The sequence below is a fragment of the Chelonoidis abingdonii genome, chromosome 9, assembly GCF_003597395.2.
Source record: "Chelonoidis abingdonii isolate Lonesome George chromosome 9, CheloAbing_2.0, whole genome shotgun sequence".
NCBI lineage: Eukaryota > Metazoa > Chordata > Testudines > Testudinidae > Chelonoidis > Chelonoidis abingdonii.
This window is the reverse complement of record NC_133777.1, coordinates 32569690-32595439: the sequence shown is the minus strand read 5'-3', so window position 1 is coordinate 32595439 and position 25750 is coordinate 32569690. Positions and strand designations below refer to the sequence as shown.

General features: G+C 44.8%; 1 protein-coding gene across 25 annotated transcripts in view; it reads left to right on the top strand.

Annotated features, from left to right (window-relative positions):
- MAPK8IP3 (mitogen-activated protein kinase 8 interacting protein 3) overlaps nt 1-25750 on the top strand; it is a 167700-nt gene that overhangs the window by 83371 nt on the left and 58579 nt on the right. For 11 of the 25 annotated variants that reach the window (XM_075069338.1, XM_075069326.1, XM_075069337.1 and 8 more), the window contains 4 exons: nt 6676-6794; nt 13682-13699; nt 16299-16356; nt 18236-18388. In XM_075069338.1, coding sequence (XP_074925439.1) covers nt 6676-6794; nt 13682-13699; nt 16299-16356; nt 18236-18388 — 348 coding nt within the window. Of the gene's footprint in view, nt 1-6675; nt 6795-12198; nt 12211-13681; nt 13700-16298; nt 16357-18235; nt 18389-25750 lie in introns of all 25 variants that reach the window. The other 14 variants (XM_075069344.1, XM_075069341.1, XM_075069335.1 and 11 more) reach the window with 3 other exon arrangements.

Below are 25750 nucleotides of genomic sequence, written 5' to 3'. Positions count from 1 at the left end.
CCCCCGGACCCTCTCCCAACTCCTGTGCCTGATCCGGATGCAGTGGTAGCTGTCCCTGATCCACAGGTCACAAGCCAGCAAGAGGCCCCAGTCGATCCTCTTCCTCCCATGGCCTCTTCCTCATTGTCACCAGATGAAGCGGTAGTGGGAATGGCCATTTCGGGTCCCCCTCCAATAAACCTCTGTGCCCACCAGGACCTCTTACGTAGAGTGGCACGTATCATGAACCTCCAAGTGGAGGAGGTTATAGAGGTGGAGGACTACCCAATGAAAATCCTTTAAGGCCCAGCTTCAATGATCCTATCTCCCTCCTTGGCCGAGTCAGGATTTTCACAGGAAGTGGGGCCATGATGGCAGGAGGAGACTATGTAACCACCAGTCCGGGCAGAGCCAGGGCCTGTCCAGACCCTCGGCAGGCTCTAAGCAAAACTTTTGAAGGGATGCCCGAGGACAGTGTATTGGACCTCATTCTGGATCCTTCCCCACCCTTCCTGAATCGTTTATCCCATTTCCACCATGCTTGGTTGCTCATAACTACGGATCGTTGGGTCCTTTGCACGGTGGAAAGGGGATACTCTCTCCAATTTTCTTTTTCCCCACCATCCCATCCTTCCTCCCCATCCCTCTTCATGGACCCTTCTCATGAGCAACTCCTCATCCAGGAGGTGCAGATGCTCCTTGCCATGAGTGCAATTGAGGAGGTGCCAAGGGAGCTAAGGGGCAGGGGGGTTTACTCCCATTACTTCCTAATCCCCAAGGCAAAGGGCGGACTGTGGCCTATCCTGGACCTGTGCGGATTCAACAAATTCATAGTAAAGTTGAAGTTCCGCATGGTCACGCTGGATCTTGGAGATTGGTACACCACCCTCAACATGAAGGACGCATATTTTCACGTTGCAATTCATCTGGCACACAGATGTTCCCTGCGTTTTGTTGTTGACCATGAACACTATCAGTCCTTCCCTTCAGTCTCTCCATGGCCGCTCGGGTGTTCACCAAATGTATAGTGGTTGTGGCAGCCTTCCTCTGTCGATGACAGGTATAAGTATACCCGTATCTCGACGACTGGCTTATCCAAGGACATACTGTGACGGGGCAAGGCCAGATGGGTATAGAAAAGTAGTGGGAGATAGATATATTAGCCCCAGGTTAAACAAATCCCTGGTACCAGGATAAGAAAATGGCAGCTGCTTCAGGTCAATTATCCTCCCTCCAGGGGGAAGGGATAGCTCAGTGGTTTGAGCATTGGCCTGCTAAACCCAGGGTTGTGAATTCAATCCTTGAGGAGGCCATTTAGGGAACTAGAGTGAAAATATGACTGGGGATTGGTCCTGCTTTGGACTAGATGACCTCCTGAGGTCCCTTCCAACCCTGATAGTCTATGATTCTAATTAAGACATCTGGGGCCAATTAAGAGCTTTCCGGAAGGCAGGGAGGATGCTGGGTTGATTGGGACACCTGAAGTCAGTCAGGGGCTGGCTGAAACTAGTTAAAAGCCTCCTAGTTAGTCAGGTGGGTTTGCATGTCAGGAGCTGTGAGAAGTTGCGCTGTTGGAGAGACTGATCTGTACACACCATATCAGGCACAAGGAAGGAGGCCCTGAGCTAAGGGTGAAGTGGAGCTTGAGGAAGTGGGGGCTGCTGTACATGTCCTGTTCCTAAAAGGTCAGCTACCATAGCTGATACTATTAAGGTCCCTGGGCTGGAGCCCGGAGTAGAGGGCGGGCCTGGGCTTCCCCCCCACCCGCTTTGTCGCCCTGATTAATCGCTGAGACTGGGAGACAACAGAGACTGCAAGGGAGGATAGCTTCTCCTCACCTCCCTCACTGGCTTATGATGAAAATGGCTCAGTAGACTGTGATCTTTGTCTCTAGAGAGAGAAGGGTTAAGTGGAGAGTCACAGGGAGCCTCTGAGACTAGCAAAATCCGTCAGGAAACGCAGGACCCACGGAGGCAAGGACAGAACTTTGTCACAGTACCAAGGATCAAGTACAGTCTCACTTCCAACTTGTCATGCTCACGTTTCATCAGTTAGGCCTCCTTCTCAATGTGGAGAAGTCAACGCTAGAACCAACTCAGAGAATAGAATTTGTCAGGGTGGTCCTCGACTCGGGGCACACACAAGCCCTCCTACCAGACGCTCGCTTCCAAACTTTGTGGAGTCTCATCGTGAGCCTTCAAAACTTCCAAACCTCAACAGCGAGAACGCGCCTGAGTCTTCTGAGCCATATGGCTTCCTGCACATATGTAACCAGGTATGCCAGGCTATGGCTCCGCCCTCTTCAGGCATGGCTGGCATCTGTCTATCGTTTAGGCTGAGACAACCTGAACCTTGTAGTCACCATCCCAGAAAGTCCTGGTCTCCCTCCAATGGTGGCTGACCCATGACTGGTGTGCAAAGGAGTTCCATTCTACACCCCTCAGTCCTCCTTATCCCTTGTCACAGCCGCGTCAGCCCTGGAATGGGGTGCCTATCTCGGGGACACCCAGACACACGGTCTCTGGACCCAGTCAGATCTCTCCCTCCACATCAATGTTCGAGAGCTGATGGCTGTTTATCTGGCTTGTCAAGCTTTCCAGGAGCAGCAGCTGCATGGTCGTTGTGTAGCAGTCCTCACAGATAATACCACGACCATGTTCTACATCAACAAACAAGGTGGTGCTCGGTCCTCCCACCTTTGCCAGGAGGCCATTCGACTGTGGGAATTCTGCATAGCCCACTCCATTCATCTGGTGGCGTCTTTCCTTCCAGGGGTACAGAACACATTGGCGGACCGACTCAGCAGATCCTTCCAATCCCACGAGTGGTCAATTCACCTGGATGTCATCCATACTATCTTCCTGAAGTGGGGGTTTCCCCAGGTCGATCTGTTCACCTCACGTGGCAACTGGAAATGCCTGGCATTCTGCTCCCTTCAAGGTCGCTCTCCGGGCTCCCTCACAGAGGCCTTCCTGCTTCTGTAGACAAGCTGGCTGTTTTATGCCTTCCCGCCATTTCCCCTGGTATACAAGGTCTTGCTCAAGGTGTGCAGAGGCAGGACACATCTGATCCTGGTCGCCCTGGCATGGCCCAGGCAGCATTGGTACACCATGCAGTTGGAGATCTCCGTGGATACCCCAGTCCCGCTATCCCTCTTTCCTGATCTGATCACTCAGGATCACGGCTGTCTCTGTCACCCTGACCTTCAGTCCCTCCACCTCACGGCGTGGATGCTGCATGGCTGAGCTACTCAGAGCTCCTCTGCTCTCGTTTGGTGCAGCAGGTCCTGTTGGGCAGCAGGAAACCTTCCACTCAGACCATATATATGGCTAAATAGAAGCGATTCTCTTGCTAGTGTTCTCTCCTTGACTCCCCCCATCCAAGCATCTGTACCTCTCATCCTGGACTATCTCCGGAGCCTGAAATGGCAGGGCCTGGAGATATCTTCCATCAGATTTCATCTGGCAGCCATCTCAGCCTTCCACCTGGGAGTGAATGGCCATTCTGTCTTCACCAACCCCATGGTTGGTAGGTTCCTTAAGGGACTAGACTGCCTTTACCCACAGGTTTGACAGCCAGTACCCAAGTGGGACCTTAACATGGTCCTTTCCAGGCTTACAGGGCCCCTTTTGAACCGTTGGCCAAATGTTCCCTCTTATACCTCTCTTGGAAGACAGCTTTTCTCATTGCTATCACTTTGGTGAGGCGGGTCTCCGAGCTCAAGGCTCTCACCTCAGAACCACCTTACACGATCTTCCATAAGGACAAGGTGCAGCTACGACCTCATCCTGCCTTCCTTCACCATGTTGTCTTTTCATATTAACCAAGACATCTTCCTCACGGTTTTCTACCCAAAACCACATGCCAGTAGTCAGGAACAGTGGCTCCACTCCCTTGATGTTGGTAGTGGTCTCGTCTTCTACACTGAGTGTACAAAGTCTTTCCGGAAAATGACCAGATGAAGGGCCTCCCAGTCTCCTCTCAGCGGATCTCTTCGTGGATCATGTCTTGTATTCGTGCTTGCTATGATTTAGCAGGGGTCCCGACCCCTTCTATCACAGTTCACTCTACGAGGGCTCAAGCCTCGTCGGCAGCATTCCTGGCCCTCATACTAGTTCAGGGGATCTGCAGAGCCATCACTTGGCTGTGAGTACATACATTTGCCTCACACTACGCCATCATTAGGCAGGCCAGAGATGATGCGGCATTCAGTAGATCAGTTCTACAATCCACGGTACTTCACTCCGACCCCACCACCTAGGTAAGGCTTGGGAGTCATCTAATTAGAATCAATATGAGCAAGCACTTGAAGAAGAAAAGACGGCTACTCACCTTTGTAACTGTTGTTCTTTGAGATGTGTTGCTCATATCCATTTCAAACCCACCCTCTTTCCCCTCTTGTTCCTTCTTGTTGCTGGCAAGAGGGAACTGAGGGGGCTGTGGGCCAGCTGGGGTATATATCCAGTGCCATGAAGGCGCCACTTGAGGGAACTCCACAGCCATCTCACTGGGTGTTGCTAGGATAAAAATTCTCTGATGATCGTGCATGCAGCACACATACACCTAATTGGAATGGATATGAAGAACACATCTTGAAGAACAACAGTTACAAAAGTGAGTAACTGTCTTTTCTGTCATCTGCCAGCACTGAGAACAGCCGAGCTCCATCCTCTTTGGAACCTCCCTTCAGGTAGTTGAAGGCTGCTATCAAATCTCACCTCACTCTTCTCTTCTGCAGACTATATAAGCCCAGTTCCCTCAGCCTCTCCTCTTAAAGCTTGTGCCCCAGGCCCCTAATCATTTTTGTTGCCCTCCACTGGACTATCTCCAATTTGTCCACATCCTTTCTGTAGTGGGGGGCCCAAAACTGGATGCAATACTCCAGATGTGGCCTCACCAGTGCCAAATAGAAGGGAATAATCACTATCTGCTGGCAATGCTCCTACTAATACTGCCCAATAAGCTATTAGCCTTCTTGGCAACAAGGGCACATTGTTGACTCATATCCAGCTTCTTGTCCAGTATAATCCCCAGGTCGTTTTCTGAAAAACTGCCACTTAGCCAGTCGGTCCCCAGCCTGTAGCAGTGCATGGGATTCTTCCATCCTAAGTGCAAGACTCTACACTTGTCCTAGTTGAACCTCATCAGATTTCTTTTGGCCCAATACTCCAATTTGTGTAGGTCACTCTGGACCCTATTCCTACCCTCCAGCATATCTAGCTCTCCCCCCAGCTTATTGTCATCCGCAAACTTGCTGAGGGTGCAGTCCATCCCATCATCCAGATCATTAATGAAGATGCTGAACAAAACTGGTCCCAGGACACACCCCTGGGGGACTCCGCTTGATACTGGCTGCCAAGTAGATATGGAGCCATTGATCACTACCCGTTGAGCCTGACAATCTAGCCAGCTTTCTATCCACCTTATAGTCCATTCATCCAATCCATACTTTTTTAACTTGCTGGCAAGAATGCTGTGGGAGACTGTATCAAAAGCTTTGCTAAAGTCAAGATTTATCACATCCATGGCTTTCCCCATATCCACAGAGCCAGTTATGTCGTCATAGAAGGCAATCAGGTTAGTCAGGCATGACTTGCAAATGACCAACAGTTTGTGCCTCATCTTGTGAGTCACAGCTGACTACCGTGCCCCATGGATTCATGACCTTCAGGCTAGGTTACTGAAATTTAGTATATCTAGGAATGAAGCTACAAAACCTGAGATAAGTTCCAGTGATACTGAACATTGTTATCTGTTTGCTTAGCAGAAAGCTGTGAACATATCACCCAGCTGTCCACTTTCTGCACTGATTCCCAATACAGTAGAATGCAGTTCAAGGTGTTTATTCCAGTATTCAAACCAGTCCATGGGAATGGCCTCTCCCGCAATACCTGTGTTCCATTGGAGCCATGAAACTGTCAACAAATAGGAGGAGGCTCATGTGTGCAGGAAACAGAACTTTCACAGGAGTCAGACCAAGAATCTGGAACTTGCTCCCAACTGAGGTTAAAAAAGATCCCAGACCTTGCTGTTTCCAATACAAATGTAAGGTTTATCTCTTTGATTTACCTTTTCCTAAATAAGTCCTTCATACACTCACACATATATAGCCATGGACACATCCTCACTAAAAGTGTAAACAAATCCCTACAGGCTAATTTCTCCCTCACAGTCTGTAGGAGAAATTATGTTGTTGTTGTTTCAATTTTTAATTACTTATCTGGCCCCACCATAGTAGTGGGTGCCTGCCATGTACCTGAACTGATGGAATTGTGGGATTGAATGGTCTTCAAGATCTACAGTAAAACAAATGAAAACTAATAATCAGAGTTAGGAGCGCCAGTTAGTAGGAAGCATTCTGGTTTTTATATAATAAATATAAAACAATATGATTTTTAAAGGAGTTTCACATTAATCTGTTGATGCGAAATAGGCCTGCTATGCCAATCTAAGGGACACTGGAGGTACATCTTTCATATTAGGAACCTGAAGGATACTTGTCCTTGATATGAGGAGTAAGGTATATTTATCCCTTACATAGTAAGTCCACGGTCTCAGCCCTATAGTGAATGAATGGAAAGATATCTGTATTTTGATTGCAGTGATCTACTTTGTTCAATAATTCAGGAGAGGAATCTTCTATCTAAAATATTTCCAAGTAACAAGATTCCTTCTTTTTATTTCCTCCAACAACAGCCCAACACAGGGGATTGTCAACAAAGCTTTTGGCATCAACACAGACTCTCTGTATCATGAACTTTCCACAGCGGGATCGGAAGTCATCGGGGATGTGGATGAAGGAGCAGATCTGCTAGGTAAAAGATATTTATAACAACTGTGTTCACTCCACTGTAGTTAGGGCTGAGTGACAGCTTTAGAAATGGACAATTTTCTTTCTTCCTTTCAGAATTGTGGCTCCTTGTCAATAAAAACAATTTGGGATGGAATTTGGGACAATCTAGGAATGAAATATGTAATAATCATATTAAAACTAACAAAAAGTCATTTTAATAGCTTTGGGTCTTGTTTTGTTAGGACTGTCTTCTTCTGTGTGCGTAGGTTAATTTTTGTGTGCGATTCTCCTGCACAAACTCCCTGGAAGAACAATTGTGCTTCCTTCCCGTTCACCACCCAAAGATAACTTTGCAAACACTTGCAATTGAATATGGAGTGATGGTGTTTTTGGACTGATATAGATTTGAAAACAGACCACTGTCCTGCAAGACAGTAATCACTTTTCCTAATTTTATAAAAACTTCAAAAAAATTCTTTTATACAGAAATATTATAGCTTATATTGTATGTTTTACTCTGCTGTAGAGGGTGTAAAAAAGAATGCAGTACACCTTTTCGGGCAATCTTGGAAGGGGCCACTTGAGGTTCCTGACCAGGACTTTGGAACAGACAAAGAAGGAAATCTATCTCAGGTTATAGACTGAGCCCAGTGCCTCCTGGGGTAGAACTTTGGGTGTCTAGGTCCCGTTCATGAGAGCCCTTAAGCACATGCTTACGTCCCATAGAAGTTAATACAATGCAGATATGATCAACAAAGCCTCTAGTTATGTACATCACTCTCAAGTCTCAGTGTCTTGATTTGAGGAGTTCTCCAGTAACTTGAGACATAAGAGGGCTCTGACAGAATGCCTTCTGTGCTCTGAGAACAAGCAAGAAATGTATTTGAAAGCACTAAGTATGTAGGGTGAATATATTTTCTTGCTGGTTGTCTCTTGAGCTTGCTGAAATGACAAAGGCTCATGGCCTATCTCATCATTGATTCTGAAAATACAGTATTCACTAAAGTACTTTTGGATGTAGATTCAGCCAAGCCAGTTCGTGATCTTGTTGCAAAATTGCAATGGACCATCTCTGCAAAAAATAAAAAGATATCTAAATCACTTTTGACAAGAACAGACTATGAGCCTTGTATCTAAACCCTATAAGGCCTCAAGGATGTGTTGCTGCATAGGTGATTGTTTATAGCCTATTTATTGCAGTACCTTTGCACTATTTAGAACAGCTGCATTGTGCAGCAGCAGCAGATCACAAAAATGCTGGCCAGTGCCTGAGTTCTAAGGCATTTATTTTTTAGATTCTGATGCAGGACTGATGAATAATTTTGGAGAAGAGCCCAGTTGAAAACAACTCATTGTTACTGAGGCTCTTGGCTTGTATATGACAGGAGGCAGCACCTTTGCAGACATTTATTATAATTGTGTTTACCAGCTCTTATGGAAGAATATGTCTGATCAAGGGTGAAGCACGAGTTTTGACTGAGACAGGAATATTATGAACAATCATAAGGTCTGACACTGCCACTCAGATTGAACGAGACTTTAGTAGAAACTGTACATGGATGTTAGATCTTCATCTGTCTACTGTAGCATGAATTTTGGTTAGCCACCTCAGCATACATTGTTGGCTGCTCTCTTCCCAAAAGAGTCAGATTGCTGTAGCTACTGAAAATCTAGCAGCTGCCCATCTGTTTTATCCTTCTGTCTTGTGCTTCTCCTGTCTGTAAGAGCACTGTCTGGCAATCTGTCAGCAATCATATTCTCTGTTTGTGTCAACTGCTGCTTGATGTTGTTTGCTTTGTACTTGTCAGGAAACATCAGGTTCTGAAATGTTTGTCATTCAGGAGAATGACAACCTCAGCTTAAAAACTACTTGGAACAGTACGTTCCCTATTCATTGTGTCTTGTCTACCTGGAATTCACTCGCAAGAACCTTGGGATTCAGACCCTGTAGTCTGAAGGGGCCTGGCCCAGCACAGTCTGTGACAAACTTAGGCCCAGAGTTTCAAGTGGTCACACATTTTATTTGACCAGCTTGAGAGATTTTGACTCTGCTTTTCAGTGGTGCTAAGCACCTACAAATTAATTAACTCAAAGATTACTTCACCTCTAAGCACTAAGGACTTTTGACAATCAGGCCTAAGGTTCTCAGATTGGGCACCCCAAATAATAGAATCACAGAACCATGGAAGTATAGGACTGGAAGGGATCACGAGAGATGATATAGTCCAGTCACCTGCACTTAGCGCAGGACTACATAGTAACTGGACCATTCCTGACAAGTGTTGGTCTAACACGTTCTTAAAAACATCTAGTGACAGAGATTCCACAACCTCCCTAGTCAATTTATTCCAGTGCTTAACTACCCTAACAGGAAATTTTTCCTAATGGCCAACCTAAACCTCCTTTGCTGCAATTTAAGCCCATTGCTTCCTGTCCTATCCTCAGAGGTTCACGAGAACAATTTTTCTTCCTCCTCTTTGTAACAACCTTTTATGTACATGAAAACTGTTGCCATGTCCCCTCTCAGTCTTTTCTTCTCCAGAATAAACATAAGTGCCTTGGGCTGCCTCTTTGTTCAGATGCATGCGAAAGACAGTTTCCTTTTTCTCCTTGCTGCACACTGAAATGGAAAGAAGAGAGTTTCTTTAAACTTCAGTTTGCTCCTGTTTGGAACTGAGGCTTCTATTTTGCCCTCTTCTTGATGTTTAAAAGCAAACTATTTTTTGCTGGCTACCTGATATTGGGAGTGTTACTGTATGTGGGCAGTGTCTTCACCTGTCTTGTTATGTGTAGGTTCCTCCTTCTGTGAGGGGTCTTGTAGTAAACCTTCACAGTAACTGAATCTGGGGTTGTTCTCTTCACTCTTCATTTTTTAAATATACTGTAGAATCAACAGCATACTGTAGGAGATGAAACACCTAAAAATGCTCCACAAAACAAAACCCATTGTAATAAAAGCACTAAGAGCCCAATTGAAAGGAAGTCCTGAGGGCTTAAATATATTAGCAAAAGGCTGTACTTAATAGATTGTATTCTTAGAAAAAGAGGAGTTCTGTGAAGTCCTACCTTATACCATGTCAAATGAAGTGCCATCCTAAACAAGACTCTTGCTTTATGTTTTCCCAGTCCTGAATAACTACTCTTTATATGGAAAGGTTTGTCTTTTCTAGAGATCATCCAGGAAATTGAACGTGTCACCAAGGAAGAATTTCTAAGACCTCCAGGATCACTTTGAAAGATTCTGATTTTTCATCCTACATAACCAAGTTGTTACACCAAGAAACATATTAAAACACGCCCTCACCTGCTGTCTTACTGAGGATCATAGGATAGGATTTTTCAGTCACCAGCTTTTTTTGTGATTCTGCCCTAGACAATTTTTTAGTTTTGATTAGCGCAACAGAACTCCATACAATCATCAGGAAGCCTCCGTGGATCATCACTGGAGGGTGAATACAGCTTACAGTCTCAGAGCTGTGGTAATGACTATGGCCATCTAGGTGGGGAGGCTTTTATGGATTCCCTTACAAGCCTGGAAAATGGGATGAAGTGACGCCTATCAGTTTCCTGGAAATGATGCTGGTCACCTAATCTAAGGGAAGTTTTGATTTGGATGATATGAAGCACACATTGCTAGGACGGGGTGAGGGAAGGGAGGCAGGTGGAAGATTTTAAATGTTATACTTTTATATTTAATCCATCATAAGTTTTAGAAGGCTCTGGCTATAAATGCTTTCTCAGACTCACAGACAAAAAGGCTAATTTAATGTATTGTTCCTTCTGCCCTCACACACTCAAAGTTCTAAAGATCTTTGATAAAGCTGCAATTTAGCCAAGGAAAAGTTAGGGCTTGATCATAGTGAATCTGTTGGTTATTCTGCTCTTTTCCGATAAGTTGTTATCTCTGGGGCACTTCTTTTTCCTTCATCCCGACTACAGCCTGAAGAATCACAGAGAAAACTGCATGAAGTAGACATGATACAAACAGTGGAGAGAGAGCTCAACAGGATCCAGAAATTAAGAAGCGCTCTTTTTGTTTTTGGACCAGATTCTCAACTCTTACCATATAAATCAGTGGAAGCCAATGGAGTTATTTCAGGCTGTCACCAGTGTAAATGAGACAGCCTAGCCTTGATTCTCATATTGGAGACCCCAAAATGGGTGCAAAGTCTTCCAAATATGTTTTTCCCAGGTGGATTAAGATTCGTAGTATCTGAAGAATGTCACTTGTGATGCCTTTAAAACAACAGATGTCTACAGAAGTTATTCTTACACATGCTTCCTGAGGATTGTACAGCTCCTGGTTGGAGGGATTTTAGTCTGCCTTTCTGGGTGTTTGCAAAGCTAGCTTTGGACTATCATCTCTTGGCACTGTTTTTTGCAGCTTTGGAGAGAATGGTCTAAATGCACTGGTTAAATCCAGATTTCCCATTGCTTTGTTATAGCTTCATATACATTTATTCGTGTGAGGATGTAGTTGAGAGAGTGATGTGGAATATAACCAATTATTTATTGTTAATTGAATTCCCCTCTTTCCAACTATGACCCTAAGAACAGTCTTTCTCATTTATTCCTGCATGTTCATTTTTTACTCCTATAATCTCACTGTATTTACTGTAGGTACAGTATGTGTCTCTCTCTCACACACACACACACACAAACACCCTTCCAGTTTTCACTGACCATAAAAATCTGGAACTGAAGGGTGAGTGGCAAAATGGATGCTGTTTATGGGCTATGGGAGGGTCCTTCTTTTCACTGCTAGGTGACCTGGCCATGTTTACTTTGGCGACCTTGCTTTTCATAAAAGAGGGTTTGTGATGAAGAGAGAGATTCATGTAATATACTAGTGGTAAGTTATATATTATTTCATCACAGAAGTTGAAGCCAAATAACAAAGCCAGTCCTGGGGTTGGAGTATAAAGACTGTTTTAAATACTAATGGCTGTTTTTGCAGGTTAAGGCATCCTTTGACTACATCATTGGTACTATGAGATATGATTGGGAAAGACAAATATATCATTCACTTAAGTGAGGAGGAGGAAGGGGCAGGATGTGGGAACTAGCCTTTGGCTAGCAGTTTTAAATAGAACATATCGTAGGAAAACAAAGGTTCATCTACATAGGAAGACACAGCCTCATCAGATTCTTGTCTGCAAAACTGACAACCAAGGAATATGGTGCCAGGTTCATTGTGGGTTACCTTCCCTTGATTTTTTTTTTATATCCTGTATGTAGAATCATGCCATCTGCAATCATGGCAGGTCCTGTCCTTACTATTTCATGCGTTTTGACATTGAAATGGCTGAATCATTGTTAATTTTTTTAACAAAATTTTGATTTTGTTGGTTTCAGTCACTGATTGATCCTTTTTTCACTTCCTTTTTCCCCTTGTCTCTCTGTGCTTCGCTGGACATGGCCCTTAGGGGAGTTCTCAGGTGTGTATCTCTCCTCTGCTCAGTTTCTTTGTTTTTCTTTATCCTTGTTGAGTTTAGATTGAATGATGTGGTATACATATGATACTCCCCTGCTGCTATCCAATCACAGTTGGCTTTGCAGCCTTTGTTCTGCCTTTTCCTTGTTTGATTGGCTTGCACTGATAAGTCCTGATATAATAGAACATCTCTGCTTTATGCTCACATGCCTGCTATGTCTTGATAAGCCTTTTTTTTTGGGGTGGCTTTCTGTAGGTTCACTGCACTCTCTTAATAGGACCAAGGGGAAACCCTATGTCTTTCCCTCTAGTCTACGATGGAAAGTTCCTTTTTGTCAGTGCAGGAGCTGTACCCCAAGCCCAATCCAGGTGGGCACAGAAATCTAGCTTAGGTTCTTCTCCTTACTCCAAATGAATGAAGATTGAAGTGGACTTGAAAGTGGCAAAACTTCTGCTCTTTGTTGAAGCCTTGTCCTCCTGGCTAAACATTTTGCAGATGCTGCCTCTGTGCCTTCCTATTACGCTGTTTTTGTAAAGGAAACTCACTGGTTTAGGGCCACATTCTGCCATCAGAAGTCCCTGGGAGCCCTACATTTGGAGAATTTGCTCCTTCTCTTACAGTGCACTTAGGGCCTGATCCAGTTCCCAAGTTGGATTGGGCCTTTACTGCCTATTCAAGGCAGTTGGTGTGCAGACACCAATGTCTTTAGAGGCAGTGCAGATGTGCTGAGTGACTTCATGTCCCATCGACTCCCTGGAAGTTGAGAAAGCCAGTGCCCCCCAGGGTTGGGCCTACAGAGCACTGAGAGAGCTTTGCCAAGGAAAGGGAAAGCAGGATGCATCTTCCTTTCTTTTGGTCTGGATTTTCTTTATTATTCTCCCTTGAAAGACCAAAGCCTAAGATATTTCCCTGGGAAAAGCCTCACTGAAGTGAGGGGCATGTGGAATGTTCCTGTGTAAGGAAATGGGCTTGACCCTATGTAAAGAGAGGAAGGGCACCCTGGATATAAACTATGATTTCCTCCCATTTTAATTTCCCTCTCCCCCTGTCTTTCCCATGCCCTGTCCATGCTGTCTGGTTAGTTACCATTGTTGTTGGGGTGGAAGGCCCAAAGATACATAGCTCAGAGCAAACGATTAAGCTGGAAATGGAACAGGAAATCCTGTGGAGTATGTTTTGATATCTCAGGCTTTAAACCCTGTTAGGCCAAGCTCTAGTGAGCAGGATATAGACTTGTCCCTACTGAGCATCACAGTGTACACCATGCACACGTACATGAGTATGTATCACTGTATCACACACTTCATAGTATGTATCACGCACACATATTCATACACACTGATGAGCTGCTCTATTTGCTGTTTACAGATTGGTACTTAATGGCTGCTTTTTTCTTCTCTTCCTTTCTTCCTCCCCTCTCCCTTTGTCCCCATCTCTTTCTGTTTTCCCTTCTCGTATGGAATGGCTCTCATAGTGCGGGATGATTTCTTTGGTAAGGCGAAGGCCATTTTTAAAATATGTTTTTTCTTAACTCCTTTTGTCCACCCATCATCTCTTCATGCTTCTTGAGTTCTCTTGGTTTTGTTTTTTGTTGTGGTGGTGTCATCTCTTAGACACAGGAGACAATAGCTCAGTTTCTGTGGATTTGGGCTTCTCTTTTGTTTCTGGATGTAGTTGATCATCCACTTTGATGCTTCAGACTGTGATTGTCTGGATGTGGAAGAGCTATAGTATGGGATGACTCTGTAAAATATGTCTCTCTCTTCCCAGGTTTTTCCTCACTTTGGTTGTATGCGGGGTACATGAAAAGATCTCCTTTTAATTCCACCCCAGAGTTCTCTTCATATAGATAGAGTTGTCCCTCTGCTAACTTCTTAGAGCTTCCCCACTCTGTGCACTAAGATCAGGTTGTCTTGGAATACCATGCTGCTGCTCTGGGGAAGCTTGTCTCCTGTCCTCTGTTTCCATAAATAGCTCTCTGTACCATTCCTGGGGTAAGGTGTCCTGTAGTTTCCACCATGCAGTTTTTGGGAAGATATCTGTGGCTTGGACAAGTGTGGAGCTTCTAGTTCTGGGGTGATTGACTGATCCTCTCCATCACAGCTCCTTTCTGTACTGGAGATGCACCAATATCCAATAAGTAGCAAGGGAATCAAAATGCAGAAAGGAGTAATCCAAAGAAGGTCCTACACATGAACTCCCATTACCCATTTCTCCCTTCTGCTTCTGGAACATCATTATGCCATTTCTGCAAATGCTACTAGATATATATTTAATTTAGTTTATTGCTAAAAGCCAGTGGAGGTGGGTGAGAATGTCACTTTTAGGGATGTAACTAGAGTTTAAAAATAGTAACTGTTTAACCTATTAAAATTCTATCAGTTAAACGGTTAACTATTAAGGAGTTCTGCCCCGCTATGCCTGGGACTCTGCTGCTGGCTGATGCGCGACTCTCTACTGCCTCCTTGCTCTCAGGCACAGGGCGGCAGGGGAGTTTAATCATTAACTGAAATCAATAAGACTGATGCTTATTGGTTAACCGTTAAACTTTTACATCCCTAGTCACTTTATAACTAGAGTCCCATGCCCATAATCACTGAGCTTAGTGGCTAGCTCCATACCAAATATGTGATCATCTGTAGGAGGAAAGAAAGGGGGCATTTCTCATTCCTCTTCCCCCACAACAGAAATACATGTTTAGTAGGTTAACACCCAACCTGGAGTTTTTGTCTCCAACTTCTGAGGTGTTTGTAGTATTCCCCACCCCCAGCACCCTGAGAACACATAGCCTGAAACATCAAAGTGATTCATTTCCTGCCTATTCAGTATTTTTTAAATTTTACTTTTTAAAATGCTGCTTCTTGTCCATCCTTGCTGGGAATTTGCTTTTGCCATCATGAACCCATCCCGTCTAACTGCGGGAAGAGGATCTGTATGTCGAAGTGTTGTTTGTCTAACTGCAATTTACTTCAAGTGTGAGTCGTTTATTATTTTCCTGTAAAAGTGAGTTTACACCTTGAATAATTTCTCTTGAAAAATGCCTATATCTGTTATAAAGGAAGGAATTTTTGTACAGCAAGGTAATATGATGAACTTCAACTCAAGCCAAAGCAGTTGTGTGAGCTCTTTGTACTTCATCATCTGTAGTGAGAGACTGCTATCCAAGCATCAGTGTCATGCCATGAGGGGAGGGAGGTAGTCTCTATGCTTCTACCCCCTAGAATTGTGTTTGGCCCCATTGGGGAGGGGACTGTCTCTACAGCTGTAACCCCAAGAGTCTCTTCGAGCAGGAAACTGTCCTGGATGGGTTGATCCCCTTTCAGCTTCACTTAAAAGTATTGAACTCAGCCCTCACTCTTAGGGTCAGATCTTTAAAAATGTGCACGCAAAATGCAACCTCCTCCTTTTATGATTTGGGCCTGCAGTGTTGTGGCTCTGAATTAATATTAATATCTTTAGAGATGCCTAAATAAAACTAAAAAAACAAGGGGGCAACCTATGTAAAACCCTGCTAAGATTGCAGTAGTGGGACGAGGATGGTGCCATGGGGCCTTCATGTGCATGGAGTTGGCTACAAGAACTCTGAAAACGGGTATATTTAAGGACTGGGGATTTGGCTTCTGTACTATGAAAAGCAAAAATCTTGTGACACCCGCTGCTGGGTTGTAAATTGGACAACACGCTCCATTGTATAAATCTGTGGACACTAAGAACCCCTGAACTCCTAGCTTCCCTCCATCGCAGTCACTATAAGGAGCGGTTGTAGTATGTCAGGGATGGAGTGGGAGTTTTAGACCCAGCTTCTCCTAACCAGCTTTAGTGCAACCATCTCCTTGGCCCATCCCCTCAAGGAAGCTTGTGTGTATTTAAATAAGTGGTAAAAAAAAATTGTATTCTTTACAGAAAAGACACATGGACACATTTGCTGCTGTTATGTATTATTTCAGCAGGAGGCACTCTGCAGCAGGACACACAGCTGTAAGGCTGCCTAGCAAAAGCTATTTCTCTTCCTAAGCATGAGTCAATTAGCCCAGAATAAGGTTCTGTCTTTCTGGAGGTGCAGATCAAAACTTCTGGGCCTCTTTTTTCAGGAATGGGCAAAGAAGTGGGGAATCTGCTGTTGGAGAACTCGCAACTTCTGGAGACCAAGTAAGAAACTGTTGCATGTTCTGAACTGCTTATCTATTTTTATATGCTTCCTGTCATCTTGGAATAGATCTGCGTCAAAACTCCTGCCTCATCGAGACATGTTGGCATCTGGTTTGGCAACCTTTCTTTGATGGTGTTGGCTCCTTGGAATTCCTCTTCCTCAAGCTATGTTTGAGGGGCTTTCCTGTGCATATTTCTTTTGTACAGTCACTTGACTGAACATTCCACACACGTTTGTAGAGTCTTACCCCTCTTGAAGTCAGTGGCAGGCTTTACATTAACTTCATTGGCAGCTGGAGCAGTCCAGAATGTGCATAGGTGACTGTTAGGAAATTATAATGCTCTGAACTCTTCACTGCAATATTTGCCTTCTGCAAAGGAAAATCACGACTCACAAATGTCTTAGAATTCTCTGAACATATCAGCAAAGTAGTAGATAAAAGGGAACCAGTTGAAATAATTTATTTAGATTTCAAAAAGCCGCCGACAAGGTCCTGCACAGCAGGCTACTAAAAAAGTTAAGTCATCATGGGGTAAGAGGCAAAGTATTGTCATGGATCAAAAACTGGCTAGAAGACAGGAAACAAATAGTAGGATATTATCGTGGCAAAAAGTTAACACCTGGGTGCCTCAGGGTTCCATACTATGTTCTTTGTTGTTTAGTATATTTATATGTGATCTGGAAATGGGGATGAGTAGTGAGATAGCAAATTTTGCAGATGTTTAGGTTAGTTGGACCAGAGAGGACTGTGAGGAATTTCAAAGAGACATGAACAAGCTAGGTGAATGGGCAGTATGATCACAAACAAATTCAGTGTTGATAAATGCAAAATAACTTGCAATGGAGGGAAAAAAATAAGTTATTCACATACCTGTCCGAGTTCTAAATTAATTGTATCAACACAAGAAGGAGACTTGGCCATAATTGCAGACTGGCCAATGAAGACTTTTGCTCAGTGTGCAGCTGTAGTCAGAAAAGCTAACCAAATGTTACAATGAATAAGAAATAGGCTGTAGAATAATACAGAAAAAAATATAATGCCATTACAAAAATTGGTGGGACATCCTTATATAGAATACTGTGTTCTGTACTGGTTGTCCCATCTCAAAATGAATATTACAGGATTAAAGGAGGTTCAGAGAAGGGGAATGGGAATGACCAAGGGCCTGGGAAAAGTCTCATATAAAGAGAGATTGAAAATATTGGGATTGTTACTTTAGAAAGGAGACAAATTAGAGGGGACATGATAAAAATATATAAAGCCATGAGTGGTATCAAGAAGGTAGATTAGAAACTTCTGTTCTTTCTGTCTCATAATACCAGCACAAAGACAGTAAAAGGAACTGAAAGTAGGAAAATTCGGAGCCAATGAAAGGAAATACTTTTTTAAACAACACACAATTAGACCGTGGAACTCACTGCCACATTAAATCGTTGAGGCTAAAAACGTAACAATATGGAAAAAAGGGACCTGATGGCTTTCAAGAATATCCACAGATGAATGATAACAAAAAATAATAGAAAGGACATTAAACCTCATGCTGTGGCGCTTAAGCCAAACTTTATTAGTGAACAAGATGCGACATAACATGGGGGGCAGATTACACTATGTCTGCCTTTTGTGGTGTGCTCACATGTTCCCCTGAAGCATCTGGTGCTGACCAATCGAGACAAAATTCCAGATTAGATAGTCTGATGCAGTCTGGCAATTGCTGTGTTCCTGTCTACTCCCTCCCACCAACCCCACCACTTTTCTTTGAGTTCTCTCTACACTGAATGCTTTTGTGGCATGTGTGATTTTTTTTTCTCAGCTGCCTGTAGGAGGCAGTTTCTGTTCTCAGTGCATCTCTCTTTACTGTTCCTTTCCCTGCCTTAAAGAAATGCTTTGAATGTTGTGAAGAACGATTTGATTGCTAAGGTGGACCAGCTATCTGGGGAGCAGGAGGTGCTGAAGGGAGAGCTTGAAGCAACAAAGCAGGCCAAAGCCAAGATGGAGAACAGAGTCAAGGAACTGGAGGAGGAGCTTAAAAGGTGAGTGCTGCACCCACTGCCCCAAACAGCTTCCTGATATTTGTTAGTGGAAAGAATTCTGAAGCACTTAGAGGAGAGGAAAGCAATCAGGAACAGTCAGCATGTATTCACCAAGGGCAGGTCATGCCTGACTAGCCTAATTACCTTCTATGATGAGATAACTGGCTCTGTGGATGAGGGGAAAGCAGTTGACATGTTAATCCTTGACTTTAGCAAAGCTTTTGATACAGTCTCCCACAGTATTCTTGCTGGCAAGTTAAAGTAGTATGGGCTGGATGAATGGACTATAAAATGGTTAGAAAGCTGGCTAGATCATCAGGCTCAACAGGTAGTGATCAATGGCTCGATGTCTAGTTGGCAGCCGGTATCAAGCAGAGTACCCCAAGAGTCAGTCCTGGGGCCGGTTTTGTTCATATCTTCATTATTGATCTAGAGGATGGTGTGGACTGCATCCTCAGCAAGTTTGCAGATGACACTAAACTGTGAGGAGTGGTAGATACGCTGGAGGGTAGGGATAGGATACAGAGGGACCTAGAGAAATTAGAGGATTGGTCCAAAAGAAAGCTGATGAGGTTCAACAAGGACAAGTGCAGAGTCATGCACTTAGGACAGAAGAATCCCATGCACCGCTACAGATTAGGGACCGAATGGCCTAGCAACAGTTCTGCAGAAAAGGACCTAGGGTACAGTGACAAGAGCTGGATATTAGCAACAGTGTGCCCTTGTTGCAAGAAGGCTAATGGCATTTTGGCTGTGTAAGTGGGGACATTGCCAGCAGATCAAGAAGGGATATCATTCCCTCTATTCGACATTGGTGAGGCCTCATTGGAGTACTGTGTCCAGTTTTGTGCCCCACACTACAAGAAGGATGTGGAAAAAATTGGAAAGAGTCCAGCGGAGGGCAACAAACATGATTAGGGGGCTGGAGCACATGACTTATAAGGAGAGGCTGAGGGAACTGGGATTGTTTAGTCTGCAGAAGAGAAGGATGAGGGGGGAATTGATAGCTGCTTTCAACTACATGAAAGGGGGTTCCAAAGTGGATGCATCTAGACTGTTTTCAGTGGTAGCAGATGACAGAACAAGGAGTAATGGTCTCAAGTTGCAGTGGGGGAGGTTTAGGTTGGATATTAGGAAAAACTTTTTCACTAGGAGGTGGTGGAATCTCCTTCGAGCTTTTTAAGGTCAGGCTTGACAAAGCCCTATCTGGGATGATTTAGTTGGGGATTAGTCCTGCTTTGAGCAGAGGGTTGGACTAGATGAGCTCATGAAATCCATTCCAACCCTGATAGTCTATGGTTCTGTGAAAGGCCACAAAAAAACCATAGCTAATTCATACACCTCTGCTGTCAGCTTAATTCTTTGCCCTCATGGAATTTATGATTCCAAGGGCACTTCCTGGCTTAGATATGAAAATTGATTTTCTTGCTTTTTAAGTAAAAAAAAAATTATTGATTTTTTTTAATTGCATGAGAACTTTTTTGTTAGATTTTAACATTTCCCAGCAGTGATTAAGACCAGTTATTCCAGGGCTTGGACATAACTGGCACATGCCCTTATGTTGTTCAGCACCTTTTTGAAGTTACTGTCTTGTTCTCCAGAATCTCAGCTTTCACTTTCAAAGAATCTCTAGCTGTTATGGTTCAGAAGAAAACTTCAGAAATGTGACCAGAATGCAACCACAGCAGAGATGTCTATATGAGAATGCCTGGAGCTTGGAACAATAGCTCTCAGAGGGCTGAACTGCCCCATTCATTTCATTAGAGAGTTATCTCAGATGCCGAGTAATGATATTTAAATATCAATATTGTTAACTGTTTACTCCCTCCTGCTCAGAATGAGATGGAGAGTCACAGATTTGCACAGTTGACTGTGAGTGACATCTCATTTTGGTGCCATAAGTGGGTGGTATTTGGGAGATACCATCTTTTATTATTTCCCTCTAATCAAGTGGGAGCCAACCCCCTTCACTGTTAGCCTTATAGATACTTTAAACTAAAGCTCTCCTAAAAATATATTCAACATTTTATTAAAATCTTTTCAGTCTTCCTTCCTCCACTATTGTTGTAGTGGAATGATCTTGTGTATTAAAATCTTTTTCACTGCATCAAGGCACCCTCTGTTTAAAATGGGAAGGCTATTATAGCTCAGGAATGACTGAAATCTTGGAGCCTGTGGGCTGAAAGTTACCTCAGGGCCCAGGGAACATCAGAGGTTGCAGAGAAATGTATCTCACTGAGAAAAAAGTCACTGGTACCGTTAGAGATAGGAGTGTACTCTCAGTAGCCTGAAATTATAGTAGCCCTACTTTACTGCCATATCAGTGCACTGCCAGTATTACTGATATGGGATAATCGTGTTAACTTCATCCAAAGTTATTTACCATGAATATCAAGAGGGAAACTTTCTTTTAAGAAAAACCCTGGGGCTGTATATAGGGCTATGTTTCCTATTTAATGGTTGCACAGTGGCTGATTAGGTAAATTCCAATTGTATTGTGATTTCTCAGGGCATACTGCAGACCTCATTGCTTCTCTCAGATGGGAATTGGTTACCAAATACACTCCTGGTCATAACTTAGACATATCTTAGGAGGAAGCAGGAATGGATCCTGCAGAAGTCAATAGGTCCCTTGCTCTGCAAGTAGACCCATTGATTTCAGTGGAACTATTCACAGAGTAAGGGTACGTCTACACTACGAAATTAGGTCAAATTTATAGAAGTTGGTTTTTTAGAAATCATTTTTATGCAGTCGATAGTATGTGTCCCCACACAAAATGCTCTAAGTGCATTAAGTCGGCGGACTGCGTCCGCAGTACTGAGGCTAGTGTTGACTTCTGGAGCGTTGCACTGTGGGTAGCTATCCCACAGTTCCCACAGTCTCCGCCATCCATTGGAATTCTGAGTTGAGATCCCAATGCCTGATGGGGCAAAAACAGTGTCGCGGGTGGTTGTGGGTACATGTCATCAGGCCCCCCTCTCCCTCCCTCCCTGCCTCCATGAACGCAATTGGCAGACATCGTTCGGCCGTTTTTGTCCTGGGCTACCTGTGCGACGTATCCACGGAAAGTATGGAGCTGCTCAGTTCACATCACCGTAACTTCTCCTGGTGCTGCAGACGTGCACTGCATTGCTACCAGCAAGAGCTCATTGCCTTTTGGCAGCAGACGGTGCGTTTCGATTGGTAGCCATCGTTCATTTCTGGGTGCTCTTTAGCCGACCTCAGATGGGTCGTCGGGTGCTGGCGACAAGGAGTAACTTAGCCTGATCTTCTCCTTTTAAGTTTTGTCTCCTGGAGACTCAGTCCTGACCAGCTTCTGGTGCAGCCAGGAGATTGACAATGATAGACAGTCGTACTGCCCGTCTGCTGCAGCCTACAGATGTATAAGATAGATGGAGTGGATCAAAACAAGAAATAGACCATTTGTTTTGTATTCATTTGCTCTCCTCCCTCCTGAATCAACAGCTCTAACCCAGGTTTTTGAGTTCAATCCTTGAGGGGCATTCTATGTGAGAAGTTGTTTGTGTTTCTCTTGATGCAAGCCACGCCCTTTGTTGATTTTAATTCCTGTAAGCCATGTCATCAGTCGCCCCTCCCTCCAGTCAGAGCACAGCAGACAATCGTTCTGCGCACTTTTTTTCGCGCGAGCCATTAGCTGGGAAGTGGAGTTGCTCAGTCACCGCGGCATTATGAGCACCGTAAACCACACACGCATTATCCTGCAGCATGTGCGACCGAACCTGCAAAGTAAAACGGCGCGGAGGCGATGGCGCGCATGCGAGTTATGAGACGGACTATTATGAGTACAGGTACCGTAATGTGCACATCATGGTGTTAATGTGGGCATGTTCATGCGCGTGGAACGTCGATTCTGGGCCGGAAACAGCACAGACTGGTGGGACGCCATCTTGTTTTCGGTCTGGGACAGTCCAGTGATGCGAAACTTTTGGCATGCAAAGGCAAGTTTCATGGAACTTGTGACTGCTTTCCCTGCCTGAGGGCAGAAATGACAGATGAGTACCTCACAGTTGAGAAGCGAGTGCGATAGCCCTGTGGGCTTGCTACGCGACAGCTACTGGCAGTGGGGATCAATTTGGAGTGCACAATCTACTTGGGGGGGCTGTGATCCAAGTAGCCAACACACATCAAAGGCTGCTGACACTCAAGGGTAGTAGACGCTGGAAATGTGCAGGTCATAGTGGATTGCTTTGCTGCTTGGATTCCCTCTGTGGTGGGGCGATGATGGAACTTATACCTAGCTTGGCACAGAGCCCAGAGCGAGTACATAAACCGCAAGCGTACTTTTATCAATGGTGCGCAAGCACGGTGATCACAGGGATGTTTTACCAACATCAACGTGGATGGCTGGGAAGGTACATGATGTCACATCCTCAAGAACTTTGGGCGTTTCAAAAGCTGCAGGAAGGACTTTCTTCCCAGACCAGAAAATATCCGTTGGGATATTGACAATGCCTGACAGTTTCCTTGGGGACCAGCCTACCCTCTAATGCCTGGCTTATGAAGCCATACAAGCAGCACTGGACAGTATAGGAGCTGTTCAACTATAGGCTGAGCAAGTGGCAGAATGGTGGCTAGATGTGCATTGACGTTTAAAAGAGCGCTGGTGCAGTTTACTGACTTAGATAGCCTCAGCGAAACAATTTCTCATTGTTTTACTGCTTGCTGTGCACTCCACAATATCTGTGAGGTAAGGGAGCGTTTATGGTGGGGTGGGAGGTTAGGCAATCACCTGGCCGCTGATTATGCCCAGCATACATGCGTCGAAGAGTACAGCAGGATGCATGCGCATCAAGAAGCTTTGAAACCAGTTTCATGACTGGCCAGGCTCTGTGTCAAAGTCTGTTGTTCTCCTTAATGTCCCCCCATGTTGGTTGTCCTTCCATTCTGTAAGCTCCACCCTCTCCTCCCTCCTTCGATCACCCTTGCAGAGGCAATAAGTCATTGTTGCTTCACTTCTGCATTCTTTATATTCATCACCAATAAGGGATAACTGCCAAAGTAGCCCGGGGGGGGAGGGGAGGAAGGACAAGGCTGCACTTAAAACTTTAAAACTTATTGAAGAGCCAGCCTTTGTTGTCTGGGACAATCCTGGGTGGAGTGTGGATGGCCGCAGGCCCCCCACTTGCATTCTTGGGTGCTGGCGTGGGGGCTATGGAACTTGGGCGAGGAGGGCGGTTTGTTACTCAGGGGCTGTAGTGCGCCGTTCTGGTGCTCCTGCTGCCTTTCCCGCAGGCTCAGCATACCCCTGAAGACCTATTCGTCTCAAGAGCCTGAGCATTGACTCCTGCCTTCTGTCAGCAAGCTGATGCCACTTATCATCTTCAGACCGCTGCTTACTCTCTTCAGCCCGCCACCTCTCCTCATGTTCATATTGTGCTTTCCTGCATTCTGACATTGTCTGCCTCCACGCATTCTGCTGTGCTCTGTCAGTGTGGGAAGACAGCACGAGCTCAGAGAACATTTCATCCTGAGTGCATTTTTTTTGCCTTCTAATCTTCGCTAGCCTCTGGGAAGGAGAAACATATGCAGCTGGTTCAATAAAACACATGTTATTGAATAATGGGTACACTCTTTCACAGTAAACCTTGCTGTTAACCTTGTGTTACATAGCACATGTGCTTTCGTTACAATGTTGCATTTTGCCTCTGATTGAGGGCCTGCAGGTTTGGTGTGAGAGATCACTCACGCAGGGCCGGGCAACAGAGTTTGGCTTGCAGGCAGCCATGGTAAGCCACAGTCTTTTGGTGTCTTTAACCTTTATAACATGGGAATGGTTTCAAACAGCAGCGCCAACATTTCCCATACCAAGCGGCCGTTGGGTTGGCCATTTAAAATGGTTTGGCAATTTAAAAGGAGGGGCTGCGGTTTCTGGGTTAACGTTCAGCAAAAACCCAACTAACCCTACTATGGAGGACAGAATAAGGCTGCCCGCCCCAGAAACCTTTTGCAAAGCCTTTGGGAGTACATCCAGGAAAGCTTTATGGAGATGTCCCTGGAGGATTTCCACTCCATCCCTAGACACGTTAACAGACTTTTCCAGTAGCTATACTGGCCGCCAATGCCAGGGCAAATTAATAATTAAACATGCTTGGTTTTAAACCATGTCTAATATTTACAAAGGTACACTCACCAGAGTTCCCTTCTCCTCCTTCCGCTTCCAGAATCCTGCCTTGGGTGGGTTCAGGGGTTACTGGCTCCAGGTCCAGGGGGAGAAACAGATTCTGGCTGTTGGGGAAACCGGTTTCTCCGCTTCCTTGCTGTGAGCTATCTTCAACCTCCTCCTCCTCATCTGCCTCGTCCCGAAAACCTGCCTCTGTGTTGCATCCTACTCCATTGACGGAGTCAAAGCACAGGGTTGAGGTACTGGTAGATGCACCCCCTAGAAAGGCATGCAGCTTATCATAGAAGCGGCATGTTTGGGGCTGTGACCCAGAGCGGCCGTTTGCCTCTCTGTTTTTTGTAGGCTTGCCTGAGCTCCTTAAGTTTCACGTGGCACTGCTGTGGGTCCCTGTTATAGCCTCTGTCCTTCATGGCCTTGGAGATTTTTTTCAAATGTTTTGGCATTTTGTTTACTGGAACAGAGTTCTGATAGCACAGATTCATCTCCCCATACAGCGATCAGATCCCATACCTCCCGTTAGCTCCATGGTGGAGCTCTTTTGTGATTCTAGGACTGCATTATGGTCATCTCTGCTGATGAGTTCTGCACTCACTTGCACCTTGCCACACTGGCCAAACAGGAAATGAGATTCAAAAGTTCGTGGAGCTTTTCCTGTCTACCTGGCCAGTGCATCTGAGTTGAGAGCGCTGTCCAGAGCTGTCATAATGGAGCACTCTGGGATAGCTCCCAGAGGCCAATACCGTTGAATTGCGTCCACACTACCCCAAATTCGACCTGGCAAGGACGATTACTCCTCCCCCGACGAGGGGATTAGTGCTGAAAAGAAATTTATTTTAACAGCCCTTTAAGTTGAAAAAAAAGACTTTGTTGTGTGGATGAGTGCAAGGTTAAATTGAGGTACACTGCTAAATTTGACCTAAAATCATAGTGTAAACCAGGCCTAAGGTACTACTTAGCATGAGAAAGACTGTCAGAATCAGGCCCATGGTGGCTTGTTTGTACAGGTCTGTGGCAAAGTTCCTCCTCAGCCTTGGTGAGTCCTGTGCTTATTGGCGGATTTACTTACATCAGAGATTCATGGTAGCCCTCAGTTTGGCCACTTTTGCTAGTGGCTCAAACTTGCCATCCACTCAGCTAACCTCATCACTGGCAAGCATGGGGGAAACTGAGTACAATCCCCGCATTCTCTGTGTCCCACCTAGTGGGTCAAGAACAGGCC